Source organism: Pseudonaja textilis, chromosome 4 (assembly GCF_049901715.1).
Source record: "Pseudonaja textilis isolate UNSWEBS1 chromosome 4, rPseTex1.2, whole genome shotgun sequence".
Lineage (NCBI taxonomy): Eukaryota > Metazoa > Chordata > Lepidosauria > Squamata > Elapidae > Pseudonaja > Pseudonaja textilis.
In genome coordinates this window covers 64,965,302-64,987,763 of record NC_141993.1, presented here as the reverse complement: position 1 = coordinate 64,987,763, position 22,462 = coordinate 64,965,302, and the positions used below count along the sequence as shown (strand labels likewise).

At 34.5% G+C, this 22,462-nt stretch overlaps 1 protein-coding gene and 1 long non-coding RNA gene across 3 annotated transcripts in view; one reads left to right on the top strand and one right to left on the bottom strand.

The window, feature by feature from the left end:
- SLC9A9 (solute carrier family 9 member A9) overlaps positions 1-22,462 on the top strand; it is a 240,860-nt gene that overhangs the window by 42,990 nt on the left and 175,408 nt on the right. For both annotated transcript variants that reach the window (XM_087933285.1, XM_087933284.1), the window contains exons 5-6: positions 5,278-5,393; positions 16,263-16,368. In XM_087933285.1, coding sequence (XP_087789411.1) covers positions 5,278-5,393; positions 16,263-16,368 — 222 coding nt within the window. The remainder of the gene's footprint in view (positions 1-5,277; positions 5,394-16,262; positions 16,369-22,462) is intronic.
- Positions 18,535-22,462, bottom strand: part of LOC148125870 (uncharacterized) — a 45,045-nt gene continuing 41,117 nt past the window's right edge. Inside the window, exons 2-3 of the long non-coding RNA XR_015743583.1 lie at positions 19,264-19,430; positions 18,535-19,129 (exon numbers count right to left, since the gene is read on the bottom strand). This is a non-coding gene — a long non-coding RNA (uncharacterized LOC148125870). The remainder of the gene's footprint in view (positions 19,130-19,263; positions 19,431-22,462) is intronic.

Genomic DNA, 22,462 nt, shown 5'->3' with positions numbered 1-22,462 from the left:
TAATTGCTTTGGGGGGGTGCTCTGGGGGTGAAATTTCTCTGCAGCCCACCAAAATTTTCTCGTGGCCCACCAGTGGGCTGTGGTCCACTGGTTGATGACCACTGCTGTAATAAAGTCTCTAATGTAAATTGAACCCTAAACACCATGTTCTTCAGTTTGGCTTTTCTTCATTTGAGAGGTAATTTCAAATGCATTAAACAGAAATCTACTTTCACTTAGTGTGAATTGTTTTTCATATATTTTATGTAAGATGCAACAAAAGTCTATATTGAATAGTGAACAAATTAAGCAAAATAATTTTAATATACAAAATATGGCTATTTCATACAAATTGTTTAGAAAAGTCTATTCCTGTTATTTGGAAATGTGTGAGGACTGAGTACAGCATCCTGATATCATAGCTGTCTTTCTCCACTCTCCTTATAACTCATTCATTCTCCTTATCATTCATTCATTCAAAAGGAGGCCTAAAAATAAGATATAATTCTGTTGGTTTTCAGCAAATGCTTCTACATGATCCTAGAACTTTCTTAATTAGAAAGCTGTGGTATCCCATTCAGTGGATTATCTGAAAACTATTAGATCAGGGGTGTCAAACTTGCATCATTACAGCAGTGTCACATGACGTATCAGGGCTTTTTCCCCTTTTGCTAAACTGGGCATGGGTATGGCCACCACATGACACACCCGGACTGCAGGCTGTGAGTTTGACATCCCTTATTAAATGATAGCAAATAATTTCCTGTCATCTAATGGTTATCCTGATTTTTGTATTCTTGACCTTTTTAGAGTACTTCCCTCAATGCAATATAGTAACAATGATAAGACAAGAACAAGAACCTACCCAATCCAGAGGTGGTATTCAGCAGATTCTGACCAGTTCTGGAGAAGAGTTTGAGTAGTTCGAAATAATTTGGCAAATACCACTTTTGACTGGCCCCACTCCCATCTTTTCTCTGCCTCCCGAGTCCCAGCTGATTGGTTGGGTCTTCTTTTGTTTCCCTGCACAGGAGAATGGAGCTGGAAATCAGATTAGAGGGGGTGGGGAGGGAATGGGATTTTGCAGTAATTTTCCTCCAAGAGTGGGGAGGGAATGGAAATTTTATAGTATCCTTCCCTTACCACACCCACCAAGTTATGCCCACCAAGCCACACCACGCCTACCAAGCCACGCCCATAGAACCAGTAATAAAAAAATTTGAATCCACCACTGACACAATCATATTATAAACAGCACAGTGGGTCAGTTTACAGGATATTTAAAGCATTGGTGACATGTATACATAATATCTGGACAGATATATTACTCATAACAAATTAAGGGCTTTGGGCGACTTTGCTCAACTGCTTAGGAATAAAGGAGTTGTCTTTTAGCAAGTACAATTTTAAAAAGCTTAATTGTCTTTTGCCAAATAAAGCTATCAATCTAGGTTAGTGATAGGCAATAGGGTACTTATGCATAAGGAAAATGTGTTCAAAATTCTTCTTTTATTGCCCACAAGTGTCTTAAAGATATCTAGGCTCTGAGACATATTAGGTACAGAGGTGATAATACTTTGAATTGCATTCAGAAGTTGACTGTTGGCCAATACAGCTCTTGATGAATTATATGGACAATTTTAGGTCTACCCATAGCCATCCAAGCAGCTGCACTTTGAGGAAGCTTAAGCTTCTACATATTCTTCAAGGCAAACGGATGGAGAGCAAATTGCAATAATACAATCTTCTGCTGACAAGGAGTTGATTGACTGTGAACTGAACCGGGAAAGGATAGAACAGTTACACCAAATGCGTAAAAGCTGTCCTAATCATGATTTCCAAATGGATAAAAGCGGTGGTATAGAGAAGTGTAATTCCATTCAGAGATATCATTGAATCTCAATTCACAGCCACTCCAACTTACTGTGATATTCCTTTCTTTAAAATAAATGACTAAATAGGCAGCTGACATGCCTTTGAACTCCATGAAGGACATGGAGACATGCTTTCAAAAATAAAAAGATAGATGACTGCAATAAAATAGTTTGTTTGGAAGTCTGTTGACTTGCCCAGGGGGAAAAAAACCAAATGGTAATATTACTATATGGAGGAAAAGTGGTGACAGGAAGTGATGATGTCTTTTTACCAGATACCCCAAATATAACCATTTTATGGATGCAAAAATACCCCACCTAGTCACAGCTATCTTGTGACTCTTTAAATTTTAAATGTACCTAATAGTCTGAGTTTGCTTGTCCTTGTACAGAATGAACAAATATCCTATTCCTATATTGCCTCAGTTTTACTGTGTTACATTTGCTCTGTTCTGAGATAACAACCAAATATTTCATTATATTTGAGTGTATGTTTTCACACAGTATCAGCTGTTAAGAAGCTTTAGGCTATAAGGTAATCACGTCTAGAACAGAAAAGCCTGAGGGCATCTAATAAGAGTAGGATACTCTACATTGGGCAACTGAGATGTGCATTAAAATTATCAGAACACAAAACTATGTTCAATACAATTTTAGTACAACTAAATCCATTAATGTTTTAGGAAGATTACAAGAAGAAGACATGATTTAACAATGGTGAATGCATCTCCTTGACATTTAATCAATACATAGAATGCAGGTGTCTGGACAGAGAATTCAGCGTGACTGAACAAACCAACATATAAACAAAGATGTCAACTCAATTTAATTTTTTTCTTTGTAATTTTAAATGAATGCCAGCTTCAGTAGTATGCAGTTATTACCTTCAACTGCAACAATTCAACTGCAGGTTTTATTGAGTACTGCACCCTCACACACTAAACTCCATTTATTTTTAAACAGAGGGAAGTAAGTCAAGATGCCTCAGCTTTCTCTTAACCAGTACTCTTAACCAGCTAGTACAGCTGTGTAGAGTGTATGATGTGTTGTCTGAAGTCAGGCAGTTTGGGTAATTAATTGAGATCATAATTGAGAAAATAATCTGTTAAGTATATTCTGCAGTACATCAATCACTTTGCTGGTAATTTGTTTCCATGTAGATTTAACAGAGCGGAGAAATATATATGATTGATGTCTGTTAATTATAGTAATGTTAAGGAAAGAATAATTCTATTTGCTGGAGACAGGATTATCCCTAAAGAATTTTTTTTAAAAAACAATTGTGTTGATGGCTACAAGCATACAATCAAATCCACTTCCCTATTCAATGGGTGTCACAACTTACATTAAAAAAGAGCAGTGTTTGATATATACTTGGTTCCTTAAGCAGTGGTGGGATTCCATTTTTTTTACTATCAGTTCTGTGGCATGGCTTGGTGGGCATGGCAGGGGAAGGATACTGTAAAATTTCCAGTCAGAGATGGTACTTGCTGGTTCTCTGAACTACTCAAAATTTCTGCTATGGGTTTTCCAGAATTGTTCAGAACCTGTTGAATACCACCTTTGTCTTTATGTATATGTAAGGCTCAAGGCAACCATATTAACTCTTAGATGTCCCAGTGGAAAGTAGAGTCTAAAATTTAGATCCTATCTTATTCTGAGAGCTTTGACTGCCACAGAATGAATGATGATGCTGTGCTTTTACACACTAATTCCAACTATACAATGGAAAAATATTTTTCATTTCATTCAACATACTTGCTCAATTCATTGTAGCTAGTAAATAATCAAATACTTGAGAGTTGGCAGTAGGAATCAACACAGTAATATCACCCACTACTCTCTGTGCCTAAGAAATGGATAAGACACCTCCATTTTCTAGACTAGAGGATGTCCATCTCAGGACCCTAAGAAAGTATGGACTAGGGTTGTAAACTGGTGGCAACACAATGAAGTATGCTGCCCAGTGGTGGGATTCAATTTTTTTAATACCGGTTTCGTGGGTGTGGCTTGGTGGGCTTGGCAGGAGAAGGACATTGTAAAATCTCCAGTCAGAGATGGTATTTGCCGGTTCTCCAAACTACTCAAATTTTCCACTACCAGCTCTACAGAACTGGTCAGAACCTACTGAATACCACCTCTGATGCTGCCATGATAGGCCCATTGGACCATGAACCTTGGCAATGTAGCAGTACTTGTTATAAGCAAGCCCTGTAAAATTGCTTAGGATACAATAGGAAGAATTTAAGTGCAAGGCATTTATATTTACTTGAAAAAGACAGTAACTTTTATGAGGTTTAAATATACTCAAAGTGATAACACAGGAGAAAATAACATTAATATTACTTACATCAATCAAATAACATAACTGCAGAAATTTTCTATTACTATTAAATGCACTTTCTCTTCCATTCTTCCTTTCCACCTTTCTGAAATTGTCAAGATTGTTCAGTACTAACTTGTTGGTTGAAAATATTAATGTGTCAGAAATATTAATGTCTATCTTTTTAGTGCCTAGCTTTAACTTTTAATATAACTTGTACTATTGTATTATTAGTATAAATAAATCAATAAAACTTGAAAAGCTGCTAAACAAACCCTTTAGCAGCATCAGAAGTCACCAATACAGCACCTTGTGTTCTGCTAGTTCTGTGAAATGTCTATGAGTTTAGACAGACTACAGGTAGTCTGTCTTATAACATTGCCTTGACTTATAACAGTTCATTTAGTGACCATTCAAACTTACAATGGTACTGAAAAAAGTGACTTATGACCATTTCCCCCAGTTATGACCTTTGCAGCATCCCCATGCTCATGTGATCAATATTCAGCCACTTGGCACCTGGTTTATATTTATGATTGCTCCAGTCTCCCAAGGTCATGTGATCACCTTTTGTGAACTTCTGACAAGCAAAGTCAATGGGGAAGCCAGATTCACTTAACAATCAGGTTACTAACTTATTCACTGCAGTGATTCACTTAACTACTGAAACAAGAAAGATTATAAAATGGAGCAAAACTCATTTAACAAATGTCTGACTTAACAACAAAAATTTGGGGCTGAATTGTGCACATAAGTCGAGCACTACTTGTATTCATGATAATTTCTTCTTTAGAAAGAAGAAATTCATATTATTGTCAGAGATAAGTGGCTGAATATATTATCATCTAAGCAAGGAAACTAATAACAGTGAAAAAACATTTGTTTCCCAAATGTCTAGAAAAATTTGATCCAATTTTTCAGGGCTAAAATAGAAGAAGACTAACATGATAATTGCAATGTCAATGGCAGTAATAACTGTATCAATATAAATTTAATGAGTAGAACTTCCTAGTTTAAAAAAAAAGTTCGTGGAAAGACGAACATTAAAATGTGTCTTTATTGTCCTCAATAGCCTTTTCTTCTTCTTTCCCAATACTGCAGGTTGATAATGTATGGCTTTGTAAAGGCTCTTGTGCATGTCAATCAGCTGAACTCTGGTGATTTTCACTTCACTGACTGCTTATTATTCGGTTCTTTCATGTCTGCTACAGATCCAGGTAATGATATAACATTGCATTAGAATTTTGATCCATTATGATTTGATCCAATAACCTATTTGATTATATAGGAAGATTGATCTAGCTATTCTCTGAAGTAAATGTATGCTAAGCTAATCATGGATTTAATTAATCAGTTTCCATTTGTCAGTTACCTCCTGGATTCTTATTGTAAGAAATCAGAAATTATAAAGTTGTGTCCATATTTCAGGATTCCAGTCAATTATCTTGTTTATTTGAAACAAATCAAGTTGATATTTATTTATTCCTGCATATTATTGAGGAAGTGATCTCAGAATACTTTAATGCATGATCTCCAACCAGTGGGCCGGGAACCAATGGTAGTCCATGAGAAAGTTTTGGTGGCCCATAGAGAAATGTCACCCCCAAAGCACCACCCCTAGCAATTAATCCAGGCTGAGCGGGAACACAAGGCTGCACCACCCACATGGCCCATAGAAACACAAGGTTTGCATTGCTTGCATTGCGAACAACAGGAGGTAGTGAGGGAATGGGGAAAAGGGCGGGGGGGACTTGCCCCACTTGCCCCACATGCCTTACCTGGCTACTGGACTGCTTCTTTCTGCTTCTTTCTTCTGCTTTTGGCTGCATGCAAGGAAAGCAGCAAAAGTCTTTCTTCCTCTCCCCCCAAACTCCACCAGAAATGAGTCTTTGGGACCATGCAATTTCCTTGCATGAAGCCGTGTGTGTGTGTGTGTGTGTGTGTGTGTGTGTGTGTATTTTCTTAAGTTTTCGCGGGTATTTATATGTATGGTATTCAGCTGTGTTTGGGTATTTTCCCATGTCATTATAGTTGTGCTTTTAAAGTTGTAGCAATGTTTCGGCAGAATCTCATCTGCCATCATCAGGCTTCTGTATTTTTTTTAAAAAAAAATTTTTTATTTTAACAACAAAACAACATAGACATACCACATAAAACATAAAAATATCATCCTTCTTCATAAATTTACAAACAGTGCATCGATTGGTTTACCACTTTTTTTTTGTGCATCCATTTCCTAATCACTAATATAATTATATTACATAATAGCTCATATTATCAATCAATAATTGTATAACCTAATATCATCACTAAAAAAACCATTTATCTATAATTTTGTTAATTCATATTTTAACGAGATAACTATAGTTTACTTAGTTTATTTTGCAATAAATCATAAGATCATACCAAATCTATCTTGATAATGTTTTATAAAGATAATATCAAAAAAAAGGAAAAAATTTTTTTATGCTAAATCTGAATATTCTATTATTATGTTTTATTATCTAACCATTAATAAAAAAGATCCCAAACTTCATAAAATTGTTTATCTTCTTGTTCTCTAATTTCAAATGTCAATTTACACATTTCAGCACAATCCAATATTTTCTTAATAATTTCTTCCTCTGATGGAGTTTTCTCACTCTTCCAGTTTTTAGCAAATACAATCCTAGCCTCTGTTAATATATTTACAATCAAATACTTCAAATTTTTATTATATATATCAGGTAAGATTCCCAATAAAAAAATCTCTGGTTTCAAGTCTATATCTGTCTTTGTCATTTTTTCCAACCATATGCGAATCTTAGTCCAATATTTTCTAGAGTCCTCACAAGTCCACCACATTTGGTAGTATGAGCCAGGTATCTGATGACATTTCCAGCACTTTTCAGATTTGTTCTAAAACATTCTTGCAATTCTTGTCGGGGAAAAATGCCACCTGTAAAACATCTTATACAAGTTTTCTTTATAAGCTGTTGACATTGTCATTTTATAATTTTGAGACCACAATTTTTCCCATTTCTCCAAATCAATCCCATATCCAAAATTCTTCCCCCAAACAATCATCGTTTCTTTAACTTGTTCCTCCTCTAATAAAATTTCCAACAAATAACTGTATAATTTTAAATCACTTTTTCATCAGTACCTGTCAAGATCCTATCTAAATCAGTCAATTTATCATAAAATCTCTCCGCTTTAGAATCTATAAGATACCTTGAATGTATTTGCGCATATGAAAACCAATTCATCTTTATGCCTTGTTCTTCTAGTTTTTGCATTGTTTTAAGTTCACTCTTTTCATCCAATATTTCCCCATATCTAACTGTTTGTTCCTTCTCATATATTATAGGATAAGAAAAGGCTTCAATAGTTGATAACCAGACTGGGATTTTCAAATAACATTTTCTCTTAATTTTCTCCCAATTCAACCATAAAGACTCCCTTATATAATGCCTTCTAAAATAGCCCTGCGATTTAGTTCCCTTATACCACAGAAAAGCATGCCATCCCAGTAATAAATCATGTCCTTCTAATGTCAACAATCTAGTCTTTCTTAATGTTATCCATTCTTTAACCCACATTAAATTTGCAGCTTCGTAGTACAACTCCCAATTCGGAAGGCCAAATTCTCCTCTAATTCTAGCATCTTGTAGAAGTTTTAATTTTATTCTGGCTTTCTTACCTTGCCATATAAACTTCAACACATTTTTATTTAATTCTTCAAAGTAATCTTTACCAAGCCTGATTGGTATGGTTTGGAACAAATATAAAATTCTGGGTAAAATATTCATCTTGATTGTTGAAATTCTACCTATCAATGACAATTGTAGGTTTTCCCATTTCTTCAAATCAGGTGTTATCTGTTGTTTAAGTTTAATATAGTTATTCTCTTTCAATGTAGTACATCTTGACGTCAAATGTATCCCCAAATATTTAACCTTATTCGTAACTTGAATTTTCAATAAATCTGCCAGTTCATCTCTTTGTTTTAATAACATATTCTTTGTCAAGATCTTTGTTTTATCTTTGTTTATTTTCAAGCCCGCCATCTCACCATACAGCTCTATCTTTTCCAGTAGCTTTAAAGCTGTTCCTAGAGGATCTTCCAAAATAAAAACCAAATCATCCACAAAGACTTGCATTTTAAATTCCTCCTTCTTAATTTTCATTCCTTTTATATTTGGATCCTCTCTAATGTTTCTATTCAGCACTTCCAAAGTCAATACAAATAACAAAGGTGATAATGGGCAACCTTGTCTTGTGCCTTTTCTTATATTAATAGAATCTGTAAAATCTCCCTCTATCATTACTCTTGCTGTTTGTTTATCATATATGGCTTCTATTGCTTGAATAAATTTTCTAGCAAAGCCCATCTGTTCCAATAACAAAAACATGAATCTCCAGTTCACATTATCAAATGCCTTTTGGGCATCTAAAAATATCAAAGCCATTTGTTTTTCAGGATGCGCCTTGTAAAGGTGTCCAGAATTACCCTCATATTATCCCTAATTTGTCTCTTTGGCAGGAATCCATTCTGGTCAGGATGAATAAAGTTATTTACGTATCTTTTGAGCCTTCCTGCCAAGATGGAAGCAAAAATTTTATAATCTGCATTCAGTAAAGAAATAGGTCTATAGTTCTTAATTTGTGATGGATTGGCCCCTTCTTTTGGAATAAGTGTGATATAAGCTTCTGACCATGTTTGGGGTATTTTCTTATTTAATATGGCTTCATTCATAACTTCTAACAGTGGAGTGCTTAACGATTCTTGTAATGTTTTATAAAATTCTGCCGGGAGCCCGTCTGGGCCTGGTGCTTTTCCATTATTCTGCCTATTAAATGCTTCCGTTAGTTCCATCATTGTTATAGTACTTTCTAACATTTTTTCAGTCTCTTCAGATATCTTGGGTAGGTTAGCATTTTGTAGATAAAGCTTAATTCTTTCCTCATCAAAATCCTCCTGCTTATATAATTGTCCATAAAAGTCTTGGATAATTGTCTTTTTCTCTTTATTACCATAACACATTTGGCCTTGATCATCTGTTAACTGTACTATTTTCCTAGATTCTTTCTCCTTTCTCAATTTGTATGCTAGCCATCTGCCTGGTTTGTTTACATCTTCAAAATAGTTCTGTTTAGCACTTCTAATTTTTTGTGCCAATTCTTCTTTCTCTGCCTGACCCATCTTATGTTTAATTATATCCATTTTGAATTTAATATCTTTTTTCTGTGGCATATTCTGCAATTCTTTTTCCAGTTTTTTATAATCATCTTCTAAAGCTTTAATAGTTTGCCTCTTCCTAATATTCTTTTTCTTTGTATAATCCATTATTAATCCTCTCGCATATGCCTTCATTGTATCCCAAATATTCTGCATTGAAGTATCTTCTTTTTTATTTTCACTGAAGAAGAAAGCCAATTCTTTGCCCATCCATTGTGTAAAGTCTTTTTCCTTTAAAATAGCATTGTTTAATGTCCATCTAGATCTTCTTCTTTGTCCTTTCCATTTAATTGTCATTGGATTATGGTCTGCCCATATACCCGTTTCTATATTTATTTCTTGAATGGTAGATATTAATTCTGATGAAGTCCAAATCATATCTATTCTGGACCATGATAAATGTCTATTTGAATAAAAAGTATATTGTTGGGTTTTACCATTTCTTTCTCTCCATATATCTTTTAAATTTAATTCATCTACCATTTTAAAAAAGGATTTAGGGAGAGTCTTTCTATTTTGTTTTAATGCTGTCGCTGTATAGTCCAATTTATTATCTACAATTCCATTAAAATCTCCCATCATAATTATATTAACATGGTCCAGTCCAATTGATTTCATTTGTAACTTTTTATAAAATTCTTCTTGTTTATCATTCGGAGCATAAATTGCAACAAGCAGTGTTTTTATATTGTTATCCACTATTTCAACCATTAATACTCTTCCATCTTCATCAGTATAAATCAATTTTGCTGCAATAGTTTCTTTAATGTACAGGACCACTCCTCTTTTCTTACGGTTAGTCAAGGAAGTAAAATTTTTCCCCAATTTTGGTCGTACCAATAATCGTTGATGTTGTTTTTTAATATGTACTTCTTGTAGGCAAATTATATCAAATTTTAACTTCTCTAACTTCTCTAATAATCCATGGTTATGTTTTGTATTTAGGTCTAACAGTTCTTGTAGATCTTACTTCACGTTGTTCTTTGGTCTCCATTTGTCCACCTACCGCACCTTCTTCTTTCCCCATTCCCATCTGGTCTTGTTGAGGTTCAGTTGAGATGGTCTCTTTTTCTGTCTCTATTTCTCTTCTTCCAAAAAAATCATTGTAGAATGTTTCTGCTTTCTCAATTGAGTCGATTCTGTGTCTCTGTTCTTGCCATGTAAACATTAATCCTTCTGGAATCAACCATCTATAATTCACCTCTTTTTCCAATAACTTTTTGGTCAAAAATCAATATACTCTTTTCATCTCTCTCACTCTTCTGGGCACTTGTTTTAAAACCACAATCTCTTTACCTTTGTATTTCAACACCTTATCTCTTGCAACTTGTAATATTTGTGTTTTAATAGTCTTTTTAGTAAATCTGACATGAATCTCCCTTGGTAGCTTATTCCTCATCACATATCTTGTGAAGACACGGTATATCTCATCTACTCAGGCTTCTGTATTGTGTTCGTCTGTGAGTCAGACTATCACAGCCGTTTCTGTTTTAAATTTGGTGCTGGCCTACTGCTGTGTTAGAATGGTTTTTTCTTCATCCTGATTGGTTGGGAATCTTGGTCTGTGTTTATTGGTCTTGGAGTTTGCTGTGTTCTGCTTGATTGGTGTTTCTAAGATCTTCTGTCTGTTTTGTGGCTTTTTTTTTTCTTGATTGGCTGGCAACATTGTGTTTCCTGTATTGGAGGCTATTAGTGCGGCTTGGCTTCGGGTAAACAGACAGCTATCATTTATTAGGAAGCTAGGTTTCCTCTGGGTGCCTGGTTGGGGTGTATTTGAGCTGGAGGTATTGGGGTGGGTCTGTTTGTGCCCAGGTGTTTGCTTGGATTGTGGTGTGGATATTTTTTTTGTTTGTGAGTGTAGGCTTCCAGATAATTGACAGTCTGGTGGAATCATCTCATCTATTCATGGTTTCAGGTCTTTTTTCAATCTCTATGGCTTCTCTGATAATTCTGTAGCTGTACAAAACTCATACCACCTTTTGGAAATGATCAAAGTTCTACACGTGGAACAAAAAGATCTGCTTGTAAGTTTCGACGTGGTTTCACTATTCACTCAAGTTCCGATAAAAGAACCCCTAGAAATCATCAAAAATAAATATCAACCACTCAACCACCTCATGGAACTAGCAGAACACTGCTTAACCAACACACATTTCTTATACAAAGGACAAAGATACAAGCAAATTGAAGGAGCCCGTATGGGATCACCATTGTCACCCGTCATTGCAAATCCAAAGCCCTAGCCAATGTCACCCACAAACCCAAACTATGGTTAAGATACATCGATGACATTTTTGTTATTTGGCCCCATGGAAAATAAAACCTAAACAATTTCTTAACACACCTAAACAGCACACAACCCAAAATCAAATTCACCATGGAAACGGAAACAAATAAACAACTACCATTTCTAGTTGTACTAATCTACAAAAAAATAGATGGCACACTAGGACACACCATATACCAGAAGAAAACACACACCAACCAATACCTCAACGCCCAATTACACCACCACCCAGCACAGATAAACTCCATAGCCAAAACACTAATCGCCAGAACCAAACGCCTGGCAGACAAGACATACATAAAGACTGAACTATGCACCCTGACTAAAGTACTGACAGCCAACGGCTTCAGAGAAGCCATAGAGATTGAAAAAAGACCTGAAAGCATGAATAGAAGAGATGACTCCACCAGACTGTCAATTATCTGGAAGCCTGTACTCACAAACAAAAGAATCTCCACACCACAATCCAAGCAAACACCTCGAGCTCAAACACACCCCAACCAAGCACCCAGATGAAACCTAGCTTCCTAATAAATGATAGCCTTCCGTAAAATGCTTAGAGAGGGCTGTAAACACTATGAAGTGGTATATAATTTTAAGTGCTATTGCTATTCGTAACAGGAGATGGCTCCTTGCTTGTTAGCTGTTGACTTTTAGCTCTTTCATGAGCTTGGATATAATTGTATATCCAATATACAATTTTTTTCCCCATAATGGTTAATTATATTTTGGAGATTCTCTCTATTCTTTCTATAGGGATATCATATTGGAACATAGAATGTAGGGCTAAATGTAAAATAAAATGTGCTGGTATTTAAAACAGAAGATGAAGAAAAAAAGATTAAAAGTAAACTATTGGGGGAACTCTTTATAGCAATTGTTGCCTCACTGCCATCTTGGCTCTTCCTAAAATGTTATGACATGTAATTTATAGTAATCTGTTCTGGCATGTTTGTAATAGGAAGAAAAATAACTTATTTATATAAATATTGAGAATGGGCATTGTTGGGATGGAAAAGGAATGAAAGGCATTAAACACATATTGTTGCATGCATAGTGCTTTGTATAAAATATATGTGAAGAAATAACACAAGAGTTTTTGATACATTGGCCATGCAGAAATTGCTGTTAAGAATTCCAAAATAAATCAAGGGCAAAAGGTGCAGGTGGCTGATGGAAAATTCAACTTTTAGAATTTTTTTCTGTCATAAATCATTTTTCAAAATTATTGGGCTTTACAGCATTTTCACTAAATACACCACCTCTTTTTTATATCTTTTGGTAAAGTAAGCAAACAATCTTAGCAGCAGCATTCACCCATGACTTTAAGTAGTCAGATGTCAAATGTATTGGAAAATGTTTATTCATGGTTCTAACCAAGCTATGAAGCAGTTGGGAAAAGAGTGGGAATCTTGGCAATTGCATTGCAGCTTCCCAGAGAGGACAACATATTTCAGACAGTTACCCAAAATAAGATTGCTCTGAACTATATGGAAGAAAGAAAAAAAAGGTTCAGGATAACCACACTGTTTTCTCCAAGGTTATCATTAGCTACAGATCATCTTCTCAACAATCTTTCCTCCCTTCAAAAGAAGAAATTGACGTTGGGTCTAAGGATGGCTTCTTGAGGAAGAGGTGATGCACTGCCCCTTTCCCTTCCCTCGGAAATATTGATACTATGGCATGGACTCAACTGTGGGTCCCCTCCTTGACTGCTTTTAAGATCCAGAAGGAGCCTATATTTAGTAAATAACTTGCTGAGTTAACAGCGCAGATAACCTTGTCCACTTCCTTTGGAGTTATTATTATCCTACCTGCATTCTGATGTAGACTTGTAAAATATACTACTTACTACCTTTAAGAAACACCATTGGGGTACTAACATTCTTAACTAAAAATACTAGTTTTCACTTTTTCATCTTTGAAATATAAAGCTTAAAGAAAAATTTTGCATCTGGAAAGGTTTGCTCAAGCAGAAATGAACCTTCATTTAGGTGGATGTTTAAAACACTCTTTTTTAATTTGGTGTTTCTATGGTTACAGTTGTACAGCAACTGTTCCTTTCTTGGAGTTATTTTTTTCCAAGTCATATAAAATAGCTGAAAAAATATTTGGTAAGTTGTAGAGGATGGAGGGGAAAAAATAAATAACTTGGTAATTAAAATGCTTTATTGATGTTTTCTTTCTTTAGTTAAGCCTTGAGTGGGATGGCTGATCAGCAAAGCCAGGAATCTATAATTATAATTTGAACTGTTATTTTTAGTATGCAAGTTTTCAGTATAGCTGGTTCAGTTGGGAAACTTTTTATTTCCATTAGTCATTGAATTGGGCATGTTGAGCATGACCGACTGTTTTCTCTCTTTCTCTCTCTCTCTCTTTCTCTGTGTCTCTCCCTCCCTCCCCTCCCCACCCCTGCTGTAGATTAATAAATCAATTATCTTTCTGGTATACATGACTATTGAAAGTATTGCAAGGGAACATTTTCCAGATTTCACCAAAACAAATTTCTTGCGTCTACAGCATATGTCAGCAACATTATGTATATAGCTCCCTCTGCATCCCTAGACATTTTTATGACTCCAAAAGATAGCTGCCCCATTTTAGCTTTTTTTAAAAAGAATGAAGGAAATGAGGAAACCCAAGTAGAGCTTGTTCAACCCTTCCATGATTCATTCAGCCATTTATCCAAGACTGTGGTCCAATTATGCCAAATCCACGTTCATCCTTTATACGTATCCTAGATGCCTAGACAGACAGGAGAGTTCATAATGAGTATTAAATGTAAATTTTAAGGGTGAGGGAGGAAGAAACTTATCTGGCCTTGCCAATACATTCTCCTCAGTGCTTCTCTTGATGGTAGAAAAAAAATCATTGTCTGGAAACAATGGGCAGGGGCACAGCTGGAAAATGTTGCAAACTAGAAAATCTGCAAATACGGACAACATAGAAATAGACAAATACTATATTATTAATATAATTGTTTATTAAACAACAATGCATATTATTCAAAATGTGTGCAAAAATAGGATTTGTGCCTGGTACATAAATGATTACAGGAGTCTACAACTTACAACCACAATTAAGATCAGAAACTTTGTTGTTAAGTGGTGTGGTCATTAAACAAAGCTTCACATGACCATACCCAATTTAGATATTTTTTTGCTATGGTTATTAAGCAAATTACCAATGTCATTTAGCAGGACATCACATGATTGTGATTTAAAACCTCACTTGGCTTCTAAGAAGCTAAGTCAATGGGAAAGCTGGCAAGGAAGGTTGCCAATCATGATCATGATCTGATGTTTCACTTAATGACCATAATGATTTGCTTAACAATCATGATTGTAAAATGTCATAAAATCAGGTTATGTGATGCCTTCTTAATTACCATACCACTCAAAATTTTCTGATCTCAAGTGCGATTGAAGTAGAGGACCTATATTGTAACCTTAAACAAAAGGTAAAGCGACAAAGGTGATACCAAAAGAGAAAAAAACTTGTGGGAGGATGGTTTTGTTAAGTATACTTAAGGAGGAAGCTGCCAGAAGTCTGACTGAAAGGACAGATGTGGTAATAACCAGCACCTGCAGCTTTATGCTAGACAGGGTACATGTAGAACAGTTTTCATCAGTCACTGAGAAATCTATGAAATGAAAAATATTGTTCATTGTGCATTTTTTCATTTAAAGAATGCATATCAGAAAGTTATAGAACATTTTATTTAAATATGGAGCTGAATATTAGTTGGTGAATGTGATAATAGAGGTAGAATGTTTCTACTAGCACAATAAAATGAGTGAAAAGATAGAAACAAAGCACAGCCATTCATTGCTTCTGTTTTATCCAAGTAAAAGTTGGGTAAGTCACAAGGAACATAAACATACATTAAATTCAGAAGAAATTGGGTACTTAAGATACAATAAAACAAAAGGATATGGTCAAGAATTAATGAATGCTGATTGAATATGGACTGAACAGTAGAAAAGGAATATGCTGACTTAATTTGGTTACATAGAATAAATGAGAATCAATTTGGAAAACAAATATAGGAAGTAATGATGAATGGATTAAGAGGAAAGAGAAGATGAAAAAACTCATGGTCAGATAGAGTTGACGAGATATTCAGAAAGAAAAAACTAAAGTTAAAAAAATCAAAAGGAAATGTATAAAGCAATTATTGGGACACGGTAAACCACAATTGTTTCTAAAAAGGAAAAACATAAAGCGGTATAGTGAATTGTGTTGGCATAAACTAGATTTAGCTCAGTGGTGGGATTCAAAAAATTTTACTACTGGTTCTGTGGGCATGGCTTGGTGGGTGTGTCAGGGGAAGGATACTGTAAAATCTCTAGTCAGAGGTGGTATTTGCTGGTTCTCTGAACTATTCAAAATTTCCACTACCGGTTCTCCAGAACTGGTCAGAACCTGCTGAATACCACTTCTGATTTAGCTGCATTTCTTTTTCCTGTCCTTAATTTTGTTTACCTTAAAAAGGCATAGCATTATTGGTATGTATGGCCTTTAATTCATTTAGTCAAAAAAAAATCTGAGCATAACATTATTTTTTATTTCCTCTAGTGACAGTCCTAGCTATTTTTCATGAGCTTCATGTTGATACAGATCTTTATACTCTCCTTTTTGGAGAAAGTGTCCTTAATGATGCTGTGGCTATAGTACTCACACAGTAAGTACAAAGTCTCTTTTCTTAAAGTAAGTCAATAATGGATGTTCCTTAGTGTTTGTAAATTATGATTTTCTTATACATATAACAAGATAAATTTGAACTGTTGCTAAATAATACTCATATGTTAACATTCACTGTTTGGTACCTTTAAAGTAATATATTTATTTTAATTCTTATTACCTCATTAAACATTTATCTAAGATAAATGAAGCTGCAATGATTCATTGTTGACTGTGCAGTCAAATTTCCATGAAATACCTACAAAATAGGAGGCATTGTTTTATTTTAAATCATAAGAAGGTGCATGCAGATATGCCTTTAGACCATTAAACTAATCGTGAAATCTGCTAGTGAAATCTACCCCACAATGGGGAATCAATGGATCTGAATGAATAGGACTAAATAAACTATAATTTCTCCTCTGTTGAATTTTATCTTGTATACTTTGAAGAACATTCACACATTTGTTTAAAAATTACTAAACTTTTATACACAAGCTTTTATTCCTCATAAACATTATACCTGAGTTCACAGAATGGACAAAGTATAATATGGTTTATTGGGCTTTGCTTTTGTGTATTATCTGTCAATTTTTATTTTGTGTAAGCAAACTATGGGTAGAAGTCATGCATAATCTCAGACATAAAGTGTATCTGTGTATGCTTGCACATGTTTTTTAGAATATTTAAATAACAATGTTGCAAGATTGCAACAGAAAATAAAACTTTCATGTTCACAGTTTTATTTGGTCTATGAGTTAACAAAAAATATCTTGTTCTTATGGAATGTTTTTTTCCTTTCCAGAGGACAGAGGGAAGGGATGGTGGCTGTGTTAACATAATCTCACAGATTACCCAATTATATACTTGTATCACATTGTATCATGTTTTACATAAAATTATGAACGTATATAATTCACATCATTGTTGTGGAGATATCAGTTACACTTATTTTGAAATCATCATAGCGTCTACCAGGCATCTATGCTTCTATATGTAGGTCATGTGAAGTATTGTTTCCCCAGAGGATTTTTATTGATAAAAGAACAGAAAGATATGGGATCCCATATTTTTATATTTTCTCTTTATTATGGTTTTTAAAAGAACAGTGGGCAGTACAATTTGTTATAAATGATGGACAATGTGGATTTCAATTCCAGCCTCCAAATAATTCTAAACATAGCAATATGCACTATTTTTCAATGAGTAACTTTGTAAGAGCGAAATTAAAATAAGAGAGTGTTCCGGACCTTATGCATATGTGACTGTGCCCCTTGGTGTCAATAGAATAGAATTCTTTATTGACCAAGTGTGATTGGACATACAAGGAATTTGTCTTGGTGCAAATGCTCTCTGTGTACATAAAAGAAAAGATACATTCACCAAGAGTCAAGAACCATAGGTACAGCACTTAATGATAGTCATAGGGTACAATAAGCAATCAAATCATACTAGGAAACAGTCAATATAAATCATAAGGATACAAGCGACAAAGTTACAGTCATACAGTCACAAGTGGGAAGGGATGGGTGATAAGGAGTGATGAGAAGATTAACAATAATTACTATTACTATTAAGTGCAGACTTTGTAATAGTTGAATGGTGTTGAGGGAATTATTTGTTTAGCAGAGTGATGGCTTTCAGGAAAAATTGTTCTTATGCCTAGTTGTTCTGGTTTGCTGTGCTCTATAGCGTCGTTTTGAGCTTCTATGATCAGAGGTTTCTATTCACATTGTTTAAGTGTGAATCAAGATGGCTTTCAGTACAGTTTTATAATTCATCTGACCTTTAGCTCTCTCTATATTGTCATCTAAATAATATTGTCTTAGTTGAGAAAAGTGATTCTATACATTCTTTTAATATATTAAGTTACAGATAGACCACATTATATAATATTACATAAATTTCACTTGTTTCAACATCCAATTACATTTCCATGGTCTTTTTAGGTAACTATAAGACTATTTTGAAAAAAATAAGTTGACAAAACTGAAAATAGCATTTAAATGTTTCTATAAATGTAACTCAGAATTCACATATGCATTCAGATGTCAAACTCAGATTTGTAGATGTCCTCTAACTAGGTAAGCCATCAATATAATTAATACATTTAAACACTTTAAAAGCTTTTGATTTCTTAAGAAAGGTCAGAATAAAATGTCATTCTCTAATGCCGCAGTTCAAGGGCCATAAAAAATATGACCACTGCAATAGAAGGTATAAAATACTCCTAAATGTAGTTTGAAACTTCTGTAAAAAATGGTCTGTCACACATTTAGAATATTTTATATCCCAGTATTCTTTTTTTTTCAACATTTCTCATAAACATTCAAATTAATAATACTTCTAGATTAATTCTTTTGCCACATGTACCAATCTATGAATTCCCAATTTCATGCACACTATAATAATTCAGATTTTCTAACATACATTTTTGCTCTTCCATTCATAGTAAAACCTATATCTTCACTTCCATGCAACTTGGTTCCATAAGACCAGATCCCATTCATTCAGGATTGATATAATCGTTACAGTTGTTGTGACCCACTGGCGGAGCTGGCAGCAGAGTCGGACAGTAGTAAGGAGGTTTGGGAAGAAGCTTGGCCAATCTTGGAAGCTGAGGAAGGCTCAGACGAGGGAACTGCATCAGAGGCACAGATGGGGCCTGGGCAGGCTGGAAGTCAGCAGCAGCTTTTGGACTCAAGATAGCAGTAAGGCTGGGGAGCAGCTGGAACAGGTTCTCAACCTGCACATGCGCAGAGCTGCTAAAAGAAAGGAGCAGTTAAGAACTCAGGGTCAACGTGGGAGCAAGGCCACAAGTGGATGATGAATGGCCCCTACCATCAGGATTAAGAGGAGCAAAAGGGAAGGGAGCTTTTGCAGGAAAAAAACTCACTCATTCGGTCATTTGTTTGTTCCAGCCTTGTGGAGATTTGTCTGTAAACCCAGCCTTCCTTGCCAACAGTGAGTGTGGAACTATTTACCAGGCAGCATCCCAGGATTGAGGAAGGTTTGAGATAATTAGTTTACCTTCATGAGACTATTTGTCGAGCTGTTGGCTGCCTGTGAATGAAAAAATTCACATTATTGTAAATAAAGAGGTTTTTGCCAGGACTCAGAATTGACTGAGTGCTTTTTGGTGAGACCTAAAACAGTTATCTTAGTTGCCAAATATATGGCACCTACATTTTTTGTTCTTTTTCATTACCAGGTATTGATTTTTACTGCTGATCATAGTTTAGGTCAGTTGTAGACAACCTGGTCCCTACCACCCACTAGTCAGCATTCCAGCTTTCATGGTGGGTGGTAGGGGTTTTGTCCCCTACTTTATAAATCACCATTACTGTGGAACCGGTGGGCAGTTTGAGAAAATTTTACTACTAGCAGAGATACAAAAGTGGGTGGTAGGTATAAAAAGGTTGACTACCCCTGGTTTAGGTGAATGAATATTTTTGCTTATTGCTTTTTAATAATATAGAGAAAGATAGTCTAGATTATCAGTCCTAATAATGAGTGCAATGTCCCCTTTAATTCAAAGCATGCTCATACTATTTTACACTATGCAAGGTAATGTTTCTAATTTAGAAATTGCCATCCAAATTGGAAGTGCAGGCTGAGATACATACATTTGTGATTGTTTTATATTTTATTATTATCAGCTTTCTTGAGTGTTATTTTAAGGAAGAATAAGTCTAATATATAAATAAATAGATGTACAATAGATATTTGTACATCTAATATACAAATAATGGAAAAGTGCATGAAGAAAGTGCATGAGAAGCTACTCATATTTTTGTGTGGCCTGGAACCTGGAATTCATTTACATTCACATTTTGCATTTTCGTTATATTGTAATCCTATTACAACAATAAGGCTTTAAGAAAGAAATTGTCTTATAGAATAGGAGATATTCATATATAATTGATTTATATGAACTGAACAACAGACCCTGAATTTCAGCAGTAACTATAGGCAAGGCCATTATATTAATGGTTCTATTGGACATGGGGGTGGGGGAATTGCCTACATAAGAATCAAAAACTAAAGCTTCTACTGGATTCTAAGCTTAAGATAAATAGAAAGGAAATAATGTACGCTGCAAATACAAACCGTTTTGGTATTGCTTTGTCTTGATTTAATGTTAGTCTTATGTAGTTTAGAATTTTGACTACAGATTCTGCAAAAATATTTGAGCTATTTTTGTAATGTTAAGCATCCAGCGTTACTAATAATATAATCATTTCAAAATCATATTCAAATAATGGTCATCTGTACTTCCTGTTCAGTTTGGAAATAATTATCCTTCAAGATTTAAGTTAATAATTTAAATGAAAAAGAAGGAAGAAATGATCAAATTTTCAGCTGAGAAAATTGGGTGTAATAGTTAATAAACTGGAAGACAAATATAAGTTGTGAGATTGAAAAAAGATGGGTGGAGGGACAAATTTAAATTTAAGAAAGAAAAATACAATTTTTCCCTTAAGTAATGGACACCAAATGTAAAAATATGGTATGAGTAATTCTTGGTTACTAATGGTAATTACAGACTAAGTGTGATGAAACTATAGTGTGATGTAGCTACCAAAAAACACAACCAATATCATGAAGTTTTAGACTGCTTCAGTGGAAAAATGTTTTTTAAATCAAAGGAAACAGTCATTTCATTTTATTCTGTTTTGGTCAGTTCCTATTTGAATATTGAGCACTGTTCTGACCATAGTATTTCAACAAATTATCAAAACTGGACCAGCATCATAAAATCAATATAAGATTAGAAACTAAATTTTAGGATGATAAATTCAAAGAGCAGATTAAATGTAGCTCTACATTTAATCTGCTTTTGAATTTATCATCCTAAAATTTAGGATGATATAATACATGTAGAAATAAGGGGGAAAAAGGAGAACAATCTAAACTACTAGATACTCTTACGGAGTTAGAAAAAACACTAGAAAAAACACCACATAATAAGACAGCAAATACGGAGAGGATAATGATTAGACATAAATTGAATATGTTAGTACAAGATGAGTGGTTACAGGACATGAAAAAGATAGAACAGAATTATTTTGAACATGCGAATAAGCCAGGAAGGTGGCTAGCCTATAGACTTAAGAAAGAAAAAGAAAAAAAAGCAATCCAACAATTGAAGAACGCTGATGGTACGCTACAACATCAAACTGAAAAGAAAAAACATAATGTTAAAATTTTTTTGAGGAATTATATAGTAGGGAAGACATACCAGAGGGAAATATCCAACATTACTTAGAAGGAAAAGGGCTACCTATGATCCCAGAAGAGGATAAAGGAAAGATAAACAGGGAAATAACATTAAGAGAACTGCAAGAGGCAATCCTGAAACAGAAAAACAATAAGACACCGGGACCAGATTGTCTCCTTGGGGAACTGTATAAAACACTCCAAGGAAAACTAGAAATGCAATTATTAGAACTCTATAATGAGGTACTGATGACAGCAAAATTACCTAAGTCATGGGGTGAGACATACATAATATTGATACCAAAAGAAGATTTGGACCATCAATTAATTCAAAATTATAGGCCCATATCCCTTTTAAATGTTGATTATAAAATACTTATGTCCATAATGCAGAAAGATTGAAAAAATACCCTTGATCATATAATTCATAGCTACCAAAACGGATTCTTATCAAATAGACAAATTAAAAATAATACCAGAATGGTTTTGAATATAATAGAATATTATGAAGCAAACCCAGGAAAACAATTGGCAATGGTCTTCCTCGATGTGCAAAAGGCATTTGACAATGTTAATTGGCAGTTCATGACACAACAATTAAAAAGCATGCAATTTGGCAATAAATTTATTAAATTGATTTCGACAATTTATACGCAGACGGCCAGTGTAATAATGAATGGTGACAGAACAGAAACATTTAAGATCAACAAGGGAGTAAGGTAGGGATGCCCACTGTCACCCCTTCTCTTTATTCTTACCTTAGAAAACTTATTGGAAAACTTTAGGGAAAATGTAGAAATCAAAGGGGATTTAATTAAAAAGAAGCATTATAAGATACAGGCATTTGTACAGCTCCTTAATAAAACAATGTAAAA